The 20,927-nt window shown below is 40.6% G+C and overlaps 1 protein-coding gene across 7 annotated transcripts in view; it reads left to right on the top strand.

Annotated features, from left to right (window-relative positions):
* The first annotated feature begins 2,750 nt into the window (after positions 1-2,750).
* Positions 2,751-20,927, top strand: part of UNC13B (unc-13 homolog B) — a 196,617-nt gene continuing 178,440 nt past the window's right edge. For 2 of the 7 annotated variants that reach the window (XM_023545167.2, XM_064291766.1), the window contains exon 1: positions 2,803-3,264. In XM_023545167.2, the coding sequence (XP_023400935.1) occupies positions 3,243-3,264 (22 nt within the window). In that variant the 5' untranslated portion in view covers positions 2,803-3,242. Of the gene's footprint in view, positions 3,265-20,927 lie in introns of all 7 variants that reach the window. The other 5 variants (XM_064291767.1, XM_064291765.1, XM_023545165.2 and 2 more) reach the window with 5 other exon arrangements.

The following is a 20,927-nucleotide window of genomic DNA, read 5'->3' as shown; positions in this document are numbered from 1 at the left end:
GAGAAGGGGGAGGGAGGGAGGGTGGGAGGGGGTATTCACTAATTAGATAACAGATAAGAATTACTTTAGGTGAAGGGAAAGACAACACACAATACAGGCGAGGTCAGCACAACTGGTCTAAACCAAAAACGAAGTTTTCTGAATAAACTGAATGGTTCGAAGGCCAGCGTAGCAGGGGCGGGGGTTTGGGGACCATGGTTCAGGGGACATCTAAGTCAATTGACATAATAAAATCTATTAAGAAGACATTCTGCATCCCACATTGGGGAGTGGTGTCTGGGGTCTTAAACGCTAGCAAGCAGCCATCTAAGATGCATCAATTGGTCTCAACCCACCTGGAGCAAAGGAGAATGAAGAACACCAAAGACACAAGGTAATTATGAGCCCAAGAGACAGAAAGGGCCACATAATCCAGCGACTACATCAGTCTGAGACAAGAAGAACTAGATAGTGCCTGGCTACAACCGATGACTGCCCTGACAGGGAACACAACAGAGAACCCCCGAGGGAGCAGGAGAGCAGTGGGATGCAGACCCCAGGTTCTCGTAAAAAGACCAGACTTAATATCCGACTGAGACTAGAAGGACCCTGGAGGTCATGGTACCCAGACCTTCTGTTAGCCCAACACATGAATCATTCCCAAAGCCAACTGTTCAGACAGGGATTGGACTGGACAATGGGATAGAAAAAGATGCTGGTGAAGAGTGAGCTTCTTGGATCACGTAGACACTTGAGACTATGTTGGCATCTCCTATCTGGAGGGTGGATGAAAGGGTAGAGTGAGTCAAAAGCTGGCAGAATGGACATGAAAAGAGTGGAGGGAAGGAGCGGGCTGTCTCATTAGGGGGAGAGCAATTAGGAGTATACAGCAAGGTATATATAAATTTTTGTGTGAGAGACTGACTTGATTTGTAAACTTGCACTTAAAGCACAATAAAAATTAAAAAAAAAAAGTTGTTTTAAGCCACTGAGTTTTGGGTAATTTGTTAAACACTAATAGATAATACACCAGGGGAATCTGACTGGCTCCAAAGTCCATGCTCATCACAGTTTTATTAGGGCATTTTCCAGTAAGGGAAACTTTCCATCCTCCATTGAATGGCCTCTGCATCCCCTAGGAGAATCCTTGATCCTGTAAAAGCTCTGTATTTTGTCACTATACTCACTTAGAAACGCTGGTGGTATAGTGGTTAAGAGCTATGGCTGTCAACCAAAAGGTTAACAGTTCAAATCCAGCAGGTGCTCCTTGGAAACCTTATGGGGCAGTTCTACTCTGTCCTATAGGGTTACTATGAGTTGGAATCGACTCGATGGCAATGGGTTTTTGGTTTTGGTTATACTCACTCCCTCCCAGAATCCAGTTCAATTTCTTTTTAGTTCTTTGTTCTTGTGGTGTAGGACAAAACAGCTGGGCTAAATAGCTGGGTAGGCTTACCCCCGGTATCTCAGAGAATGCCCATGGTCTTGGGGTCAGGCATCTCTGTTGACTAGGCTAGCTGATTACCTCGTTCAAAATCTTGCTCAGGGAATTACCCTAAACTTGGGTAAACACTGGGAAGATCAAGTCTTCTCATTTCCTTCTCCAGCATCCTAGCCATCGCATTTGGAGTGTCAATCTCTCATAGCACCTATTCCAGTGAGAAGAATCAGATGGTAACTAGGCTTGCTTTTGGAAGACATAGACCCAGTCAGATAGACAAACCCTTCCTGGGTTTGGCAGGCAGGATGGTATGGGACCAACAGCTGGCAAACACCGAAACATGACCTGGGCTAATGAGGCCTTAGAAGGCTCCTAGTCTAGTGGTACTCAACCCTGCCTGCATAGGGGAGCTTTTGAAAATAGAACGCCTGAACTCTACCCCCAAACCAATTAAATCAGCATTCGGGGTTTGGATATGTACATCATACTACATAAGTATCTTCTTTCTGGTCTTGGTTTTTCCAATTTCTTACATGTGCATGCATTATTTTTGCCAGAAATCCTCTGCTTAAAATGCCCCTTCCCTCTCCATCTTTCATTCAGTAAATATTTACTGAGTGCTTCCTATATATTAGGCACCATTCCAGGCATTGGAGGTACAATGGTGAGTGTGAAAAAAGGTATTCATTATATGAGAACCAGTATGTGAGTACTTGCTTACTTGGATTTTTTTTTTTTTTTTTACTTAGTTCCTAATTAAAACCTCCTTCGCCCTTTGGGGTCGCTATGAGTCGGAAACGATTCCATTGCAAAAGGTTTTTTTTTTTTTTTGGTTTGCCCTATGGCTTAACCTATAGCTTGTGAAAGTGTTAAAGGCAAGTGCAGGAGAAAGATGTGACAGCTCCCATAAAGATTACAGCCTTGGAAACTTTGGGGCAGTTGCAGTTCTACTTTGCCCTATAGGGTCGCTGTGAGTTGGAATCTACTGGATAGCAACGGGTTTGGTTTGGTCTGGACACTGTCAGCTGTAAGGACTAGGTTCTTTAAGGAAGCCCAGTAGAAATTCTTCAAAGAACCGGTTCCTAGGTGGAAGCCCCGCCCAAATGGGAGGATAACCGAACCCACTGCCGTAGAGTCGATTCCGACGAATAGCGACCCTATAGGACAGAGTAGAACTGCCCCGTAGTTTCCAAGGAGCGCCTGGCGGATTCGAACTGCTGACCTTTTGCTTAGCAGCTGTAGCACTTAACCACTACGCCATCAGGGTTTCCACGAAAGGAGGAAGGAAAAAAAAAAAAAAAAGGAGGATAGAGGGCTTCAATTCCCGCCTCACACAGGTGAGGGAAAGCCTCTCTTAGCTTTAAGCTGTATTAGTGGGCGGAGCTGCCTTCTGTCTCGCACGTAAGGAAAGCGGAAGGGGACTCCGCCTTCTACGTGCCTGGAGGGGCGGGGTCGGTGGACTAGGCGTGAGTTGATTGGCTGGGGGCGGGACGCGCCGGGTTAGCTCCGCCCAGGCGCTTGCTCAGATCCCCGGTGGAGTGACTGAGGGAATCCGTTTGGCTCCTGCAGCCTCCCAGCGATGGCGCCGTGGTGCCGCGCCCAGTTCTCTGCCTACCAGCCGATACCCACCACTCTCCGTAGCTCACTCAGACTGTGAGAAGTGGGGCAGGTCCGAGGGAGCGGCCGGACGCTGTCTGTGACTGGGACCATGAAGAGCGGCCAGACCAGTGGCGCTGATAGCGGGAGCAGCCGCGGCACCTGCTGAGAGGAAAGGGAGCGGCTGGGGCGCGGGGCGCGGCGGAGGCTCGCCGGCGCCTCGGCCATGTCGCTGCTCTGCGTGCGCGGTGAGTGTGCTTACCTGGGGGTGGGAGTGGAGGAGGTGTCGCCGAGGGGGTGCCAGGACGCTTTCCGTAGGCGTCCGGTTACCACCTTTCTCAGACTTCACTTACCATCCGTGCCTCGAGGGACGATTATATTAAACACTCATTTATAGATATGTACAGACTTCTGTTCCGCTCACTCTTGTTTTTCTCCACGCTTCTGCAAGGGACTGTTACCTACCTTTCCATTCCGGTAGCCATGTGATAATGTTGTTGGCTGGCAGGCCTATATCCTATTAAACGGTGATCGGGGCTCTCCACTAGTGAGAGTAGATGAGCTGGGAGACCGCAGATGGTGTCCCCAAATAGTGGGCAGCCTCCCATTCTTTTCTTCCTCTTCCCTCCTCCGTAAAACTACTACAGTAGCAGATTCTTTTATCACTCTTTGAAGGTGTAGTGGCACAGCCGTCACATCCCTTTCTTCCACTGTATTTTTTGGTTGCGCCTCTCACTATTACTTGTCCTGTTCCCTGCTCCTTCCCTGTAACCTGTAGTCAACCAAAAACCCACCCAGTGCCGTCGAAGGCTAGGATTATTCTCATATCCAACTCATAAAGATGTTTTGGCTTCTCTCCTTTCTGAGAAGAGCATAGGAGGTGTCTCTTTTTAAAAAACAAAAGTTCCATCAGAGTAATTCGAGGCTTTATTGCTTTTTCACTGAGGCCTGTTGACCCATCTAAGAAGATATGTTAAGGTAAGAGCTTTGGAATTAATTTAAGATAAGGCAAGGTGCACGGTTTAAGCTCCATAGTGTAGGGACTGTTTCTTACTGGTTTTTGTATTCCCAGTGCCTGACACAGTAGAAGCTCAATGCCGATGTTGAATGAATGCAAGGACTGTGATTTTACAGAGTATCTCATCAGAAAAAGCAGGGTTTTTTTTTTTTTTTTTAGGAATTTGATTTTAGGAAATTCAAGTTAAAATACCTCGTCATTCTGTGTTGATCAAGGTGGAATAAGGTGACCTGAGAGAAAGAATTTGTCCGCTAGAGCCTTCCCTAGAGCCTTTTCCTGACATCTTTCACTGGATAGTTAGAGTTCATGTTTCCTTTAGCTGGAGGGATTAGAAGCAGGATTGTTTGTGATCTCTGAATTCAGTGTATCCCCCAGCTGCTGGCAAATGGAAACTGCTTTGCTCTGTTCTCTTCCACCCTTTTGTTAAATCTGCATTAATCCAAAATGGATTTGATTATTTCTGGGGATTATGAGACGCAGAATTTTTCTTCTTTATGGTTGATTTTTCATTAATGAGAATTTTTCTTTGCTTTTAGTAAGACATTTTTCTCTCAGGAGCTGGGGATCAATTCATTCCTTTAGATCCTGCTGCTGAGTAGCAGGATTTGGGAGAGGTTGGACTTTGCAAGGTCTTTGGACAGTTTAATTCTCTACTGCCACAGAGTATTACAGAGCTAGTCCTTATGAAAGACTCTTTAGGCAGAAACACTTATAAACCAGAAATTCCTATTTAAATGAATTTAAAGAACTTCAGAGAAGGGCTGCTACAGTTTTCATTAGTTCTAATGCTACAGGTTTCATTGTGTAGAAATTCTACTATTTAGCTAACCTCTTTCCCTTTCAATGTTACATTAGTCCAGTTTCTCCTCTTTGGATCTGGGGAAATGAAGGCTGGCAGATCACTGTCTTTTGAATGGAGGTATTCTAAATATTATTAATTATGGAAGTGAGCAGCTACCTTGTATACAAGTATTCATATTAAATGGTAAACTATTCTTCCTGCAAAAAACTTAGAGAAATGGATAAAAATAAATCTTTCTAAAGTCATATTTCTTGTGTTATATTTTGACAGGAGGAATGGTACTCATATTCTGAAAGTGGCCTGTGTAGTGACAATGTATAACAACTCAATTTCAGTGAATATTGGAATAGAATTGAATTAGAAACTTTTCCCATGTAGATAAAGTTCAAACAGTACTTAACTTGATGTAGAAACTATTACTGATTTAATCATCCCCAAACATCTCCTTCAATAAATCAATTGCCTTGTCTAAACTTTTAATCATGCCTTATTGCTTTCAGGTGAAAGACTCAATAGTCTGACCCTTGCCCTCCTTTTGGAGTCCTGATGGTGAAGTGGTTAAGAGGTCAGCTGCTAGCCAAAAGGTTGGCAATTCAAAACCACCAGCTGCTCCTTGGAACTCTATGGGCAGTTCTACTCTGTTCTACAGGTTGCGATGAGTCAAAATTGACTCCACCACAGTGGGTTTGGTTTGCCCTCCTTTTTAACTCTATATTCTTGCATACTCTTATACGGACACCTCACTCTAGCACTAACTTTGTTTGTTCTTGCCTCTGTACTATTCTGCACTTCTATCCCTGAAATTCTCTGTCTGTGTTTTCTGTGTGTCTAAAATATATTCTTTCTTTCCCCGCTTACATTCTACTTTCTTTGTTGAAAACTTCATTCAGTTCCGCAGTCCACAGGGCTCTCTTTCCCCTTTGAACCCTAGAAGCACTGCTTGGTGACTGGTCTGATATTGTTATGCTATGGTAACCCAGATGAAGGAGATAATAACACTGGTCAGATCGTATCTAGAATTTTGTGTTTAGTTCAGGATGTTCTAAGAGGAACATAGAAAAACTAGACTATGTTCAGAGGAGATTGATTAGAATAATGAAGAGTGTAGAAACTATTTGAGGAATATGGGAAGTTTAGTTTTGAGAAGATTTAAGAGGGAGAATATCATAATAATAGATAAAAATTGCTTAAAGTACAGTCATGTGGAAGACAAATCGTCTTTTTCTATAGTTCCAGAGGACAGAACTGGGACTAGTGGACCAGTGATTGAAAATTGCAGGAAATTAGATTTTAGCTTAATGGACTGAAGAACGTTAACAGTTAGGGTTGTTCTTAACAAATGTAATGGACTACTTATTAGGAAGTTAATTTTTTGAATCAGGACACTTTAAGCAGAGATTGAATAGCGGCAAGGGCGTTGTAAAAGGGATATCAAAGTTGGATGGGAGGTTAGACTTGAAGAGTATTAAGAAATCATTCTTTTATAGAATTTGTTTAGGCCTTCTTTAAATATTTGGGAGCAGCTTCCTCATAATACTAATACTTTTTGCTTCCACAGGAGCCAGTACTACATTAGCAACTCCAATAAACTAAATCAAGGGCTTTCTTTTACTTTTGTTGTCTTAGTATTCATGACTAGTTTCTCCAAATAAATTAAAAACACTTTGAGAATTGCGCCTTTCCACAATATTTCTTTGTAATTCCCACAGTGTTTATAATAGTACTTAGCTATTAGTTAAATAGAAGCCCTGGTGGTACAGTGGTTAAAGAGCTCAGCTGCTAACCAAAAGGTCAGCAGTTTGAATCCACCAGAGGCTCCTTGGAAACCCTATGGGGCAGTTCTACTCTGTCCTGTAGGGTCATTATGAGTCCAGCTTGATGGCAGTGGATTTATTATTTTTGGTTTTTAGTTAAATAATAGATCTATGGATTCCCATTTGCCCCCCACCATTTGAACCTAATTTGAACCACCTGCTTTGAAGTGACCACATTTAACTTGTTTAAAAAAAAATTTTTTTTTTTTTTTTTTTTGTTTTAAAAGCAATATGTGATGATGTATTGCTAAATGTAGTGGTATATATGTAAATTTTAGGAAAGTCAAAATGTAGGAAAGTATAAAAGGGAAAATAAAATTCTCATAGTCTCACCACCCCCAAAAACCATTGTTAACGTTTTTATTCATTGCTTTTGTTGATTTGTTTTGTTGTTTTTAAGAAGTTAGTGTGTATAGATGATAAGAAATTCAAGCAGTTTAGGGTGTAAAAAGAAAAAAAGTTCTCCTGTCCCCAATCTACTATTCTCACTTTCCAGAGGTAACTATTCTTTACTGATTTTTGTATATCCTTCTAGAAATTTTCATTGCATGTGAGTATCTAGATTCCACAATTAAATGTATATAGTATTCCTCATCTTCTTAAAAAAAAACTCAATGATATATTATGGAATATTTTTCTGTCAGCTCGTGGATCTACATCTTCTTTTTAATGGCTGTGGACTGTTCCTCATAAGAGTGTACATAATTTAACCAATTTCATTTTGACACACATTCAGGATTTTTTTCTTTTTGTTATTACAAAAATGTTACAATGAACATCCTTGTAAATAGGTTTTCCTCGTATGTTTGGGAATCACCAAACAGCTTTCCACCTGGGCTTTATAATTTGCTCATTGCTATTTTCTTTGACATAATAGTTATACTCAGCTGGACCCATAGAGCAAAAAGAAATGTCTCAGCAACTCTCACCCAGCATTTCTCAAGTCAGCATCCTTTATTAGAGGCAAGTCCTTCATCAATAGGCAATATTTTATGCCTACCAAAAAGACCAAAGACCTCTGCTCTTAGAAGTTTGATCCATGTTTTCCATGTATTTTTTCTTTTTCTTCTTTGTATTTAGAAAAGTTTTTTCTATATTGAACATGTATTACTTATGTTTTTAAAACAAAACACTAGTGATCGTAACTGAATCAAGGTTTAAAAAGCTTGTTTTAATTTATCATTACTAATCAGCCTTCTAATTAACTGAGTACTACTAGGCAACTTAGAAGGTAAATTCTGATGGCTCAAGTATTTATAGGACACTTTTAAGACATGTTATGGGTTGACTCTTGCCCAAGAACACCTCAAAGATATATTTTGGTTTATTGCCGCTACAGAAAGTAGGAATAGTAATGCTTTTAGAGTTTTCAGGCCTAAGGATAGACTGATCAGGTACTTTCTTCTTATCTCATTTTTCTCCAACATTGTTATCTGCCTCAGCTAACTCTTTGCTGCTGGGTTTCTATCACATCATAGTTCTAGTAGTCCCTGCCGTTACAAGCAGAGTGGCTGATGGGTTCCTTTCATTAGTTGTGGCATCAGGAAGTTAGTAATTTTGCCTTTGTCTGAGCCAGGCACCAGTAAAGGGGGAAAGTACCAATTTCCTTTCCTATGGCTATTGTCCTAAACTGTTTGCTTCCTTATAAGCAGTGCACTGCATAATCTCTTAGTTTCTAAAAGTGAAGTTTCTGGAAGTCGGGCTCTTTAGGCCAATTTGATGTTTTGAATTTTTATCCTACTTTACCTGTGCTGTGTATTTCAGACTTTGCTAGGTGAGTTTGTTTAAGGTTTGGGCTGTGTGTCATTTTTTTTTTTTTGTCATTAGTAAATATTTGTTGAGTACCTTTTCTGTGCCTGTTTATGATACAAATCAATATAGCAGATAAGAGTCCACGGAATCTAGATAGGTTTTAAAATGTCTCCTTGTATAACCCAGTTACTGTCAAGTTGTTTCTAACTCATGGCGACCCATATATTTCAGAGTGGATCTGCACTCCATAGGATTTTCAATGACCAATCTTTCGGAATTAGTTGCCAGACCTTTATTCCGAGGTGCCTCTGGGTGGATTTGAACTGTCAACCTTTAGGTTAGTAGCTGAACACTTAATTGTTTGCACCATGCAGGGAACCCAAATAATCCATGAGGACCGTCAGGTCTGATTTGAGATTAACAGAATAAGTTAAGTTTCTGCAGGAATGGGGAAATACTGAACTTTTTTAACTTTTAAAGCAAGCTTCTTTAAGTTTGGTTGTTTTATACATACCTTCTAATGAACCATTTTTATTAAAGGACAGAGAAAATTTGCTATTTGTACATTTTAAAAAAACTTTTTAATTGGCCCAAAACATACATACAGAAAAACATACCAATCTTAGGTGCGTGGCTCACTAAATTATCATAAAGTAAGCACACTCATGTGATCAGGGTAAGAACATCCTTGGGAGCTCACCTGATCCTTCCTCCTTATCATTACTGTCCCTCTGTCATTCCCAGAGTAAACCACTATCCTGACCCTGACAGCATAGTTAGTTTTACCTGTTTTAAAACTTTTTATAAGTGGATTTCTATAGTATGTATTCCTTTGGGGCTGGCCTTTTTTTTAAACATTATGTTTGTCAGATGCTTCCACTTAATACATGTAGCAGCAGTTCATTGATTTTCATTGCTATGTAGTATTCCACTGGATGAGTATACCACAGTAATCTTTGCTATGCATTTGCTTATTCCATGTTGGGATATAACTTATGATACTACTCCGAGCATTCTTGTACATGTCTTTTGGTCCTATCCAATATATATTTTTGTTGGGTATATATTTATACACACATACAAGTGATTAAAATTTCTGAGTCATAGATTTTATGTATATGTTCAACTCCGTTGGTAATGAAAAACAGTTTTTAAAAATTCTATCAATTTACACCCCTTGATAATTGTATTTTTGATAGGAAACGCTGGTGGCGTAGTGGTAAAGAGCTATGGCTGCTAATCAAAAGGTCGACAGTTTGAATCCACCAGGCACTGCTTGGAAACCGTATGGGGCAGTTCTCCTCTGTCCTATAGGGTCGCTATGAATCGGAATCCACTCAACGGCAACGGGTTTGTTTTTTTAAAAAAGGGAGTTGAATGGCCTTTAGTTCTTAGCATTTGGCCAAGGTATCAGACCACTTTGTGGGCATTAACATAATCTTTTTTATGTGTTAATCCTGCAGGCTTGATAATACCTTTCTTTATGACCTGAGATCCGTTTATGCTCAAAATGATTTCTCACATTTAAGGTTAAAATTGTGGCCATCATTTTATTCAAAGGAATATAGAGTGCATATTTATGATGCTGAACAAAGATAACAGCCCCAGTCCCTGAACTTAGTGACATTATATACTTTTTAAAAAAAATACTGTTTTTCTAAAGAGGAAAGTTATTATCGTAATTCATTCAGCAACCATTTATCAGCTTTATATATGTCAGGCATCATTAGGTACACTAGGAATATAGTGGTGAAGAAGACAGATACAGTCCCTGCCTTCACACAGCTTGATCAGTGATACAAACCTAATGAAAACAAGTTGAAAATATGGAAAAGTACTAAGGTAAAACAAAAACAAAAATCACTCATAATTTCATCCCTAGATATTACTGTTAATGTTTCATTTTTTTAGTATGGAGAATTTAAAACATACTGCAGTGCGATGGATTAACATGGCCCTTCCTTCCATAGTCTGTAACTTCCACACAGTGATTGGGTGGGACTGTGCAAATAACCTGTCAGTTTGTTGTGCTGTGGTGGCTTGTGTGTTGCTGTGACACTGGAAGCTTTGCCACTAGTATTTCCCATGCTAGCAGGGCCGCTCTTGGTGGACAGGTTTCAGTGGAGCTTCCAGACTAAGACAGACTAGGAAGAAGGACCTGGCAGTCTACTTCTGAAAAAATTGGCAAGTGACAACCTTACGAATAGCAGTGGAACATTGTCTGATGCAGTGCCAGAAGATGAGCCCATTAGGTTGGAAGGCACTCAGATATGACTGGGGAAGAGCTGCCTCCTCAAAGTAAGAGTCAACCTTAATGACGTGGGTGAAGTCAAGCAGAGTCAACCTTAACGACGTGGATGGAGTCAAGCTTTTGGGACCTTCATTTGCTGATGTGGCACGACTCAACATGAGAAGAAACAGCTGAAAACATCCATTAATAATCAGAATTGGAATGTCTGAAGTATAAATCTAGAAAGATTGGAAGTCCTCAAAAAAGATTGATACACTAGGCATTAGTGAGCTGAAATAGACTGGTATTGGCCTTTTTCAGTCAGACAATCATATGATCTCCTGTGTTGGAAATGACAGATTTGAAGTGCAATGTCATTGCAATCATCGTCAAAAAGAACATTTCAAGATCTATGCTGAAGTACAACACTGTCAATGATAGGATAATATCCACATGCCTACAATGAAGACCAGTTAATATGGCTATTATTCAAATCTATGTACCAACCACTAATGCCAAAGATGAGGAAATTAAAGATTTTTATCAACTTCTGCAGTCTGAAATTGATCAAACATGCAATCAGGATGCATTGATAATTACTGGTGGTTAGAATGTGAAAGTTGGAAATGAAGAAGGAGGATTGGTAGTTGGAAAATACAGCCTTGGTGATAGAAACGATGCTGGAGATTGCATGATAGAATTTTGCAAGACCGATGACTTTTTAATTGCAAATAGTTTTTTTTCAACAACATAAATGGTGACTCTACATGTGGACCTCACCAGACAAAAAATACAGGAATCAAATTGGCTCCATCTGTGGAAAGAGATGATGGAAAACTCTGTATCATCAGTCAGAACACGGCCAGGGGCTGACTGTGGAAGGCACTCAGATATGACTTAATTGCTCATATGAAAGTTCAAGTTGAAGCTGAAGAAAATTAAAACAAGTCCACAAGAGCCAAAATATGACTTTGAGTATATCCCAGATGAATTTGGAGCTCATCTCAGGAATAGGTTTGATGCATTGAACATTAATGACCATAGACCACACAAGTTGTGGGAAGATATCAAGGACATCATACATGAAGAAAACAAAAGGTCATTAAAAAGACAGGGAGAAAGGAAAGACCAAAATAGATGTCAGAAGAGACTCAGAAACTTGCTTTTGAGTGTAGAGTAGCTAAAGTGAAGAAGTGATTAAGTAAAAGAACAGAAGATTTCAAAGGGCAGCTTGAGAAGACACAGTAAAATATTATAATCAAATGTGCAAAGACCTGAAGTTAGAAAACCAAAGGGGAAGAACGTGCTCAGCATTCCTCAAGCTGAAAGAACTGAAGAAAAAATTCAAGCCTCGAGCTGCGATTTTGAAGGATTCTGTGGGCAAAATATTGGATGATGCAGGAAGCTTCAAAGGCAGGTGAAAGGGATACGCAGTGTCACTGTAGCAAAAAGCGTTGCTTGACATTCAGCCATTTCAGGAAGTAGAATATGATTAAGAACTGATAGTACTGAAGAAAGAATTCCAAACTGCACTGAGGGCACTGGTGAAAAACAAGGCTCCAGGAACTGACAGAATTCCAACTGAGATGTTTCAACAAACAGATACAAAGCTGGAAGTGCTCACCCATCTGTGCCACGAAATGTGGAAGACAGCTAGCTGGCCAACGGACTGGAGGAGATCATATTTGTGCCCATTCCAAAGAAAGGTGATTCAACAGAATGTAGAAATTATTGAACAATATCATTCATATCATGCACAAGTAAAATTTTGCTGAAGATAATTCAAAAACAGCTGCAGTAGTACATCAACAGGGAACTGCCAGAAATTCAAGATGGATTCAGAAAAGGCTGTGGAACAAAGGATATTACTACTGATGTCAGACAGATCTTGGCTGAAAGCAGAGAATACTAAAAAGATGGTTACCTGTGCTTTATTGACTATGCAAAGGTATTCGACTGTGTGGGTCATAACAAATTATGGGTAACATTGTGAAAATGGAAATTCCAGGACACTTAATTGTGCTCATGCGGAACCTATACCTAGACCAAGAGGCATTCATTCAAACAGAACAGGCGGACACTGAGTGGTTTAAAATCAGGAAAGGTGTGTGTCAGGGTTGTATCCTTTCACCATACTTATTGAATCTCCATGCTGAGCAATAATCTGAGAAGCTAGAGTATATGAGGAATGCAGCATCAAGATTGGAGGAAGACTCATTAACAACCTGGGATATACAGATGACACAGTCTTGCTTGCTGAAAGTGAAGAGGACTTGAAGCACTTACTGATGAAGATCAAAGACTATAGTGTATGGATTATACCTTAACATAAAGAAAATATCCTCACAACTGGACCAATAAGCAACATCATGATAAATGGACAGAATACTGAAGTTGTCAAGCATTTCATTTTAGAACACCAAAGACACGAGGTAAATATGAGCCCAAGAGACAGAAAGGGCCACATAAACCAGAGACTCCATCAGCCTGAGACCGAAGAACTAAATGGTGCCTGGCTACTGCCGATCACTGCCCTGACAGGGAACACAACAGAGAATCTTTGATGGAGCAGGAGAATAGTGGGATGCAGATCTTAAATTCTTGTAAAAAGACCAGGCTTAATGGTCTGACCAAGACCAGAGGGACCCTGACGGTCATGGTCTCAGGACCCTTTCATAGCCCAAGATTGGAACGATTCCCGAAGCCAACTCTACAGACAGGGATTGGGCTGGACTATAAGATAGACAATGGTGCTGGTGAGGAGCAAACTTTGAGGCTTAAGTAGACACATGAGACTATGTGGGCAACTCCTGTTTGGTGGTGAGATGAGAAGGAAGAGGGGGACAGGAGCTGTTTGAATGGACCCAGGGAATACAGGGTAGAGAGGAGGAACATGCTGTCTAATTAAGGGGAGAGCAGCTGGGAGTACACGGCAGGGTGTGTATGGGTTTTTGTATGAGAGACTGACTTGATTTATAAACCTTCACCTAAAGCACAATAAACAAACAAATAAATAAATAAATAAAAATTAATTTTACTTGGATCCACAATCAACACCCATGGAAGCAACAGTCAAGAAATTAGATGATGTATTGCGTTGGACAAATTTGCAAACCAAAGAAAACCTAAACCCATTGTCATCGAGTCAACTCTGGCTGTGAAAGACCTCTTTAAAGTGTTAGAAAGCAAAGATGTCACTTTGAGAACCAAGGTGCATCCGACCCAAGCCTGGTATTTATAATTGCCTCATGCATGTGAAAGCTGGACATGGAATAAGGAAGGCCAGAGAAGAATTGATGGCTTTGAATTATGGTGTTGGCAAAAAAATTGAATATACCATGGACTGCAAGAAGAATGAACAAATCTGTCTTGGTAGAAGTGTAGCCAGAATGTTCCTTAGAAGCAAGGATAGCGAGACTTCTTCTCATGTATTTTGGACATGTTATTGGGAGGGACCAGTCCTGGAGAAGGACATCATGCTTGGTAAAGTAGAGGGTCAGTGAAAAAGTAGAAGACCCTCCACAAGATAAATTGGCACAGTGGTTGCAACGGTGAGCTCAAACATATCAACAATTGTGAGGCTGACACAGGACCAGGCAGTGTTTCACTGCGTTGTACACAGGGTTGCTGTGAGTCAAAACCTAACAACAGGAAAAACACTTTGCAATGGGTGGTTAGAGAAGGCCTCTCTGATGTGAAGACATTTAAGATAAAACCTGAAGTGAGAAGGAGTTAATTGGTAGACTGTTGGTGATGGGGTGGGAAAAAATTTCTAGGTAGAGGAAATGGCCTTGTCAGAAGGCCCTGTGTGCAGGAAGGGATAATAATGTTCCAGGAAGCAAAGGAAGGCCAAAGACTATAGCAGAGGGAAGAGAGTAAAGCCAGAGAAGTTGAAAAGTAAGCAGGGGCCAGATAAGGCAGAGTTTTAGGCCATGGTAGAAAGTTTAGATTTTATTCTGTTTGCAGGGCAAAATCATTGAGGGATTTAAGTAAGGAAATGCTATGATCTGATTAACATTTTTCAAAGATGGTTGGTGGAGGATGGATGTAGAATATATTGGAGAGAGCAAGAGTGAATATGGGAGACTAAGTAGTAGTCTTTTTTCATATACCAGGTGATATATGGGGACGGCTTCGACTACTTGGTTAATGGACGTTGAGATGGAGAGTAGTGAATGGATTTGAGCACTATTTAGCAGGTGAATTGATAGAACTTGATTGATTGGAAATGGGGTGTGATAGAAAAGGCATCCTCAAGAATTGATTCACAGGTTTCTGGTTTGAGCAGCTGAGTGAATGGCGGTCCTCTTTACTGAGGTACTGAAGATTGGATGAAAGAACTGTCTTAGTTGGAAGATAGATCAAGAATTTATCTTTAGGAATATTAAGTTTGAGAAGCCTGGAGTTTGGAGTTTAGAAGATTAGTCCGGAGATGGACATTTGGAAATTACAACTATAGAGTTAGTATTTTAAAAAATGGGAATAGATTTTATCATCTAGGGAAAGAATATAAAGGGAGGAGACATGGGAGCAAGTTCTGAGAGATGCCAATATCTGAGAGATTGGAGGTGGCTGCGTAGGAGACTGAAAGAGAGAAGCTAGATACGCAGCATACAAATCAGTAGAGTGTGGGTCATGGGAGTCAAGAGAAGAGTGTATTTAAAAGAGCAAGTTGTCAGCTTGGCCAATAGAGTAAGATGAGAATTGAATTTGGATTTGGAAGCATGGAGATCACTGAAGGCCTGTCTAGAGTGGTAGGAGTAGCAGCTAGACTGGAGTGGTTAAAGAGTCAATAGAAGTTGGGGAAGTAGCGATAAATATGTGTGAAAATTGTTACAGCACTTGTTCCACATTTGGTTTATATTACTGCTTCCATGCTATACTCTGAGTTCTTTGAGGGCAAGGGTGATGTCATACTTACTTTTCTGACCTCTCTGAAGTCTGTTGTAATGCCTGGATACATAATTGGCCCTCAATACAATGTTGAATGAATAAACACCTTGTAGTTTTCATAACATATTACCTATTTTACTTTATGGTATTAATCTCACTTTTTCAAATCCACTAATTTACTATAAACATTTCTCCTTTTGATCATTAGGGGCCTCATTTATTTTACTTTTTGGTTGTCAGACTTCACTAAGAAAAATTTGTCATGTCCTTTAGATTTTTTTTGGAGCGTATTTTTTTCTCTTTTCCTTTTTTAGATTGTGAATGGGTTTCACTGTTAAAGAAGTGTGTATTTGTCATAATTCAGTGTATTCTACATTTGTATAGATTTTCTTTTTAGCCTTCATTTTTTGTGAAGCCTGAAAGGGCAGGAACTGTAGTTTTTATACTTACACCCATAAATATCCTCTACCCTTCTGAGGAATTTGTCAGATTCTTTTTTTTTTTTCCTCTTTTAAGTTTTTTTTTCTGTATAGCCCTGTGGAAACATTTATTGAGTACTTTTAGCAGCACAGTCATTCCCTTTTTATAGTCATTAGTTTCTCCATATTTCGTCATTTCTTTTCCTTTTCCTTTAGCTGCTCGACGTTTAAGAGCAAGTTTCAGGGTCTCCTTTGACATCCATCTTGGTTTTTTTGTTTCTTTCCTGTCTTTTCAGTGACCTCTTGCTTTCTTCATGTATAGATGTCCTTGATGTCATTCCACAACTCATCTGGTCTTCGGTCATTAGTGTTCAATGCGTCAAATCTATTCTTGAGTTGGTCTCTAAATTGAGGTGGGATATACTCAAGGTCATATTTTGGCTTTTGTGGACTTGCTCTAATTTTCTTCAGTTTCAGCTTGAACTTGCATATGAACACTTGATGGTTTGTTCCACAGTCAGCCCCTGGTCTTATTCTGACTGATGATATTGAGCTTTTCCATTGTCTCTTTCCACATATGTAGTCGATTTGATTCCTGTGTATTCCATCTGATGAGGTCCATGTGTATAGTCAGCATTTATGTTGGTGAAAAAAGGGATTTGCGATGAAGAAGTCATTGGTCTTGCAAAATTCTGTCATTCCATCTCTGGCATTGTTGCTGTCACCAAGGCCATATTTTCCAACTACTGATCCTTCTTTGTTTCTGACTTTCACATTCCAATTACCAATAATTATCAATGCATCCTGATTGTATGTTCGATCAATTTCAGACTGCAGAAGCTGATAAAAATCTTCAATTTCTTCATCTTTGGCCCTAGTGGTTGGTGCGTAAATTTGAATAATAGTCATATTAACTGGTCTTCCTTGTAGGCGTATGGATATTATCCTACTACTGACAGCCGTTGTACTTCAGGACTGATCTTGAAATGTTCTTTTTGATGATAAATGCAACACCATTCCTCTTCAAGTTGTCATTCCCAGCATAGTAAACTATATGATTGTCCAATTGAAAATGGCCAATACCAGTCCATTTCAGCTCACTAATGCCTAGGATATCGACGTTTATGTGTTGCATTTCATTTTTGATGATTTCCAATTTTGTTAACAAATTATGGATAACATTACGAAGAATGATAACTCCAGAACACTTAATTGTGCTCATGAGGTACCTGTACATAGTTCAAGAGGCAGTTGTTCAGACAGAACAAGGGGATAGTGAGAAAAAGTGTATGTGAGGGTTGTATCCTTTTACCATACCTGTTTAATCTGTATGCTGAGTAAATAACCCTAGAAGCTGGACTATATGAAGAAGAACGGGGCATCAGGATTGGAGGAAGACTCATTAACAACCTGCATCATACAGATGACACACCCTGCTTGCTGAGAGTGAAGAGGACTTAAAGCACTTACTAATGAAGATCAGAGACCACAGCCTTCAGTATGGAGTACACCTCAACATAAAGAAAACAAAAATCCTCACAACTGGACCAATAAGCAACATCATGATAAATGGAGAAAAGATTGAAGTTGTCAAGGATTTCATTTTACTTGGATTTATAATCAACAGCCATGGAAGCAGCAGTCAGGAAATCAGAAGATGCATTGCACTGGGCAAATCTGCTGGAAAGAACCTCTTTAAAGTGTTGAAAGGCAAAGATATCACTTTGAAGATTAAGATGTGCCTGACCCAAGCCGTGGTATTTTCAGTTGCATCATATGCATGTGAAAACAGGACAATGAATAAGGAAAACCGAAGAAGAATTCATGCCTTTGAATTGTGGTGTTGGTGAAGAATATTGAGTATATTGTGGACAGCCAAAAGAATGAACAAACCTGTTTTGGAAGAAGTACAACCAGAATGCTCCTTAGAAGCAAGGATGGTGAGACTGTGTCTTACATACTTTGGACATGTTGTCAGGAGGGATCAGTCCCTGGAGAAGGACATCATGCCTGGTAAAGTACAGGGTCAGTGTTAAAGAGGAAGACCCTCAACGAGATAGATTGACACAGTGGCTGCAACAATGGTCTCAAGCGTAACAATGATTGTAAGTATGGTGCAGGACTGGGCAGTATTTCATTCTTTTGTTCATAGGGTCGCTATGAGTCGGAACCCACTCAATGGCACCTAACGACAGCAACAGCAACAAATTTCTCCAACCACCACTTGTCTGTCAGTTTGTTGTACTCTGGTGGCTTGCATGTTGCAGTGATGTTGGAAGCTATGGCACTGGTATTTCAAATACCAACAGTGTCACCTGTGGTGGATAGGTTTCAGTGGAGCTTCCAGACTAAGATAAACCGGGAGGAAGGACTTGGTAGTCTACTTCTGAAAAAATGGCCAGCGAATACCATATGGATAGCAGCGGAACATTGTCTGATATAGTGCTGGAAGATGAGTCCCTCAGATTGCAAGGGACTCCAAATAAGACTAGGGAAGAGTCCACCTTATTGACGTGGTTGGAGTCAAGCTTTTGGGACTTTGATTTGCTAATGTAGTACAACTCAACATGAGAAAAAACTGCTAAAAAATCCATAAATTATCAGAATCGGAATGTATAAAGTATGCATCTAGGAAAGTTGGAAGTCCTCAAAAATGAAATGGAACACATAAACATCGATATACTAGGCATTTGTGAGCTGAAATGGACTGGTATTGGCTTTTTTCAATCAGACAATCATATGGCCTACTATGCTGGAAGTGACAAATTTGAAGTACGGTGGCATTGCAATCATTGTCAAGAAGAATATTTCAAGGTCTGTCCTGAAGTACAACACTGTCAGTGGTAGGATAATATCTGTACACCTACAAGGAAGACCCATTAATATGACTATTACTCAAATTTACGTACCAACCACTAATGCCAAAGATGAGGAAATTGAAGATTTTTATCGATTTCTGAAGTCTGAAATTGATCAAACATGCAGTCCAGGATGCATTGATAAGTACTGGTGATTGGAATGTGAAAAATGGAAACCAAGAAGAAGGATGGGTAGTTGGAATATATATCGTTGGTGAGAGACATGACACCAAAGATTGCATGATAGAATTTTGCGAGACCAACGACTTCATTGCAAATGCCTTTTTTCAATAACATAAATGACAACTGTACATGTGGACCTTGCCAGATGGAGTATGCAGGAATCAAATTGACTACATGTGTGGAAAGAGACGATAGAAAAGCTCCATATCATCTATCAGTCAGAACAAGGCCGGGGGGGACTGTGAAACAGACCATCAATTGCTCCTATGCAAATTCAAGTTCAAGCTGAAGAAAATTAGCACAAGTCCACAAGAGCTAACGTATGACCTTTGAGTATGTCCCACCTGAATTTAGAGACCATCTTGAGAATAGATTTGACTCTTTAAACACTAATGACTGAAGACCAGATGAGTTGTAGAATGCCATCAAGGACATCATGCATGAAGAAAGCAAACGATCATTAAAAAGACAGAAAAAAGGAAAAATCTAAAATGAATGTCAGAAGAGACTCTGAAACTTGCTCTTGAATGTAGAATAGCTAAAGTAAATTGAAGAAATGGTGAAGTAAAATAGCTGAGCAGAAGATTTCAAAGGTTGGCTTGAGAAGGCAAAGTAAAGTATTATAATGAAATATGCAAAGACCTGGAGATAGAAAACCAAAAGTGAAGAACATGCTCGATATTTCTTCAACTGAAAGAACTGAAGAAAAAATTGAAGCCTCGAGTTGCAATTTTGCAGGATTCATTGGGCAAAATACTGAATGACACAGGAAGTATCAAAAGAAGATGGAAGGAATACACAGAGTCACTATTAAAAAGAATTGCTTGGGAGGTGGGGCGAAGATGGTGAAGTAGTCACATGCTTCCTGTGGTCCCTCTTAAAACAAAGATGTGAAAAAACAAGTGAATTGAGTATGTATGACAGTCTAGGAGCCCTGAATATCAAAGACAAAGTGGAGGAGTCAGACCGAGAGGCAGGGGGAGGGAGAAACAATTCAGAGGCAGCAAGGATTTGCCAGAACTGACCTGGCTGGGACCCTGCAGGCTCGATCACCCAGCCCATGTGAGTTGAGGCAAGCAGTAGTGCTTGGGACATGTTTTCCACGCTGGGAGAGAGATTGAGCAGCAGAGTCTGTTCAAGCGTTCAGAACCAGGGAGAAGCCGTGCTGATTCTGTGAAAATTAAGTGCAAGCATCTAACCTACTGTAAGGGGTCATAAAAAACCCTTCCCCCCTCTGGTAAGTATCACTCTCCCATTTACCTGCTCCCTTCCCACTCTGCTCTGGTCCCTATCTAGCTTCAGAGATTGCCATGTCCCCTGGGCTGGAAGTGGGACCCGTCATGTGCCCAGAGCCTGTCTCCTGGCTTTGGAGAGGGTACAAATTAACAAACAGGAAAAAATAACCTGCCAGCTCCCCTAAGCTGAGAACTCAGGGCAGGCATAGCCCCTTTGCCTAGGCACAGGCATCAGGGGTCCATGGACTTTGAATGCTTTTCACCCCTGCCTAGACCTGTGTGGGTCCCTTTCAACAGCGTAAGCCCTCATTAGCATAGTACAACAGGCTATATACCTGAAACCTATTTTCAGCTGTATAGCTATAACTGCACAAAGAACCAGATTTGTGACATTTGACACCACCCTGCCCACTAAGCATGGTCTTCACCTACCCACGTCAGGGGCGTGAGGACTGGTAGCTCCACCCACTTCACCTAGCCACCTGCGACAGGGGTCTGAGAGTAAGTGGTGCCTCCCAGTCCTTACAGCAAATAACATTGGGTGCTCAAAGTCTGACTGCAAAACCCACCCACCTACTCACTCCAGGGAATGGGGAACCCAGGCACTCAGGGGCAGGGGTCAGCCCCCTATCTTGCTCAGCACATAACCCCCTACTGCAGCCAGATACTTGTGCCTACTCCAATCACCACTGTGTAGCCCTGTCTAG

The sequence above is a fragment of the Loxodonta africana genome, chromosome 9 (genome assembly GCF_030014295.1).
Source record: "Loxodonta africana isolate mLoxAfr1 chromosome 9, mLoxAfr1.hap2, whole genome shotgun sequence".
Taxonomy (NCBI): domain Eukaryota; kingdom Metazoa; phylum Chordata; class Mammalia; order Proboscidea; family Elephantidae; genus Loxodonta; species Loxodonta africana.
This window is presented reverse-complemented; position numbering and strand designations above follow the sequence as displayed.